The sequence below is a fragment of the Eriocheir sinensis genome, chromosome 50 (assembly GCF_024679095.1).
Source record: "Eriocheir sinensis breed Jianghai 21 chromosome 50, ASM2467909v1, whole genome shotgun sequence".
NCBI classification, from domain to species: domain Eukaryota; kingdom Metazoa; phylum Arthropoda; class Malacostraca; order Decapoda; family Varunidae; genus Eriocheir; species Eriocheir sinensis.
The window spans coordinates 4,566,780-4,569,279 of record NC_066558.1 but is presented as its reverse complement, the minus strand read 5'-3'; the positions used below and the strand labels follow the sequence as shown (position 1 = coordinate 4,569,279).

The 2,500-nt window shown below is 38.4% G+C and overlaps 1 protein-coding gene across 4 annotated transcripts in view; it reads right to left on the bottom strand.

The window, feature by feature from the left end:
- The window catches only part of LOC126982277 (homeobox protein cut-like 1), a 165,059-nt gene that overhangs the window by 160,753 nt on the left and 1,806 nt on the right, over positions 1-2,500 (bottom strand). For all 4 annotated transcript variants that reach the window (XM_050834267.1, XM_050834268.1, XM_050834269.1 and 1 more), the window contains exon 2: positions 1,552-1,968. In XM_050834267.1, coding sequence (XP_050690224.1) covers positions 1,552-1,968 — 417 coding nt within the window. The remainder of the gene's footprint in view (positions 1-1,551; positions 1,969-2,500) is intronic.

Below are 2,500 nucleotides of genomic sequence, written 5' to 3'. Positions count from 1 at the left end.
GTCTCCCTTTTTTTCAATTCGCTGGTTTTCTATCTCCCATATTTTAAACGTTTTTGGTCTTTCATTTTTTACTTCATGTTTTTTAATGTTTTTCTAACTCGCTTTTTATGAAGGGATGGAGGAATTAGTCTGATTTAAGTATGTGTGTGTGTGTGTGTGTGTGTGTGTGTGTGTTTGTGTGTGTGTGTGTGTGTGTAGATTTAAGAGACAAACCAGTACACACATGACTACACACACACACACACACACACACACACACACACACACACACACACGGAGCATCATGACGCAGCCTCGCCAGTAAGCACATCAATACAGAGGTCGAATTAGTAATCTCTGAGGGCAATACTGTCATCGTCATCGAGATTAATACAGAACTATATCATGTCCCTTGAATCCGCCTCATCGCACGCATGTCACGGCCCGGCATTGTCTGAGGAGGAGGAGGAGGAGGAGAGAAGTAGCTGGAGTAGATGTAAAGTAGTTGTGGATGGTAGTAGAAGGAGAAGTATAGTAGTAGTAGTAGTTATGTGTCAGAAAAAAATAAACATGGGTGGAGGTATCTTTTATGTCGTAGTAGTAGTAGTAATAGTAGTAATAGTAGTAGTAGTAGTAGTAGTAGTAGTAGTAGTAGTAGTAGTAGTAGTAGATGTAGTAGTAGTAGTAAAAGATGAATATGATGATACGCAAATACACTAAAGACTTTGTTGATAAAGATGAATATATATGAAAAGAAGAACAAAAAGAAGAAGAAGAAGAAGAAGAAAGAAGACAAAACACAACACAGTAACACATGTAAAACAACCACAGAAGAAGAAAAGGAAGAAGAAGAAAATAAGAAACAGCAAAACAAAACACAACGCACTCAGTAATACATGAAACTCAACCATATTAATCTACACTAGTTTTTTTCTTTTCTTTCTTTCTCTTTTTCATTCCTTCTCCCTTGTCACGTAATCTGAGACATGTAAGATTCGCGTTGCTAAGTCATCACAGTTTCTTTTTTTGTTTTCTGTTTTGTTTTGTTTCTTCTTCGTTTTATTTCACGGATGTTGTTTTTATTTTGTTTTGAAGCCGAGAATGAAGCGAGACACGGATAGTTTTTTTTTTTTTTTTTTTTTTTTTTTTCTTCGTTTTATGACACGGATATTGTTTTTATTTTTTGATTTTAAGCCGAGAATGTAACGAGACACGGACTGAATACCGCGTTTCGAACCTGTCTATCAACCTGGAAATATAAAGACAAAAATTAAAGGAAAAAAAAAAAAAAAAAAAAAAAAAACCAACAACCTCGACTCACTGGAATGATTTAAACAACACTGGAAAAAAACCAAATACAGCAGAAAAAAACACAAAACTCATAAATATTCGCCTAAAAAAAGGGGGGGAAGGGAGGAAAAAAAGTGAGGAAAAAATACATCTCAAAAAATCCATGAAGCAAAAAACTTGAGTCGAAAAAAATCGCATCCACCTTTTTTTTCCTAACTTTTTTTTTTGGGGGGGGAGGGGGAGGGGGGGGGAGGTTGTTTTTTTTAAATAGGCTGTACTCACCTCTTTTTCTTTCGACATTATGATCTCCTCCATGGGGGTCTTTCTACCCAGTCTCTCGCTGACCTCAGACGAGTCAACCAGTTCACTTCCTGTCTCGGACGTGGAGGTGGTGGTTGTGGTGGTGGTGGTCGCGGCGGAGGCGGAGATGGAGGCGGAGGAGGAGGAGGAGGCAGAAGAAGAGGTAGTGGTGGTGGTGGAGGTTGTGTTGTTGTTGTTGATGCTGTTGATGCTGCTACTCAGGCTGTTCCCATTGATGCTGTTGTTGTTGTTGTTGAGGATGCTGGGGCTGGTGCTGCTGTTGATGTTGTTGTTGTTGTTGCTGTTGTTGTTGTTGCTTTCCTTGACGATTTTCTGGCACTTGACGTTCTCGAGTTGTTCCTTCAGTGTGTGGACTTCGTTTTCTGCCAGCGCCGCTCTCTGGAGATGACCAAAAGAAAACGAAATACATTACTTTATATTCTATGCTTCTTACTTGCCATAAACACTCCTACGATTACTGCTATCTCATTCTCATTACCATTCTCTCTCTCTCTCTCTCTCTCTCTCTCTCTCTCTCTCTCTCTCTCTGTTTTCATATTAATTGTACTCCTTCATATCTTCTTACACTTGAATTATTACCTCTACCTCTTCTATTCCTCCTCTTCCTCCTCCTCCTCCTCTTATTTCTCATCGACCTCATTTTCTTTATTTAGCGTCTGAAGCAACTAGACTCTAACATTACATACAAAAAAAAAGATAAATTTAGTGCAGCGTTGGCATACTTATATCGGTCTAGTGTTTACCAGAATCATTGCCTTTCTATCAGTTTCTCTATCTATCTGTCTATCTATCCATCTACTTGTCTGTCTATCTCATTATCTCTCTGACCGTATATGTTTACCTATTTATCTATTTACGTTTATCTCTCTTTGTCTAGTTATCTATCAATGCGCATCTATCAACCTATTTA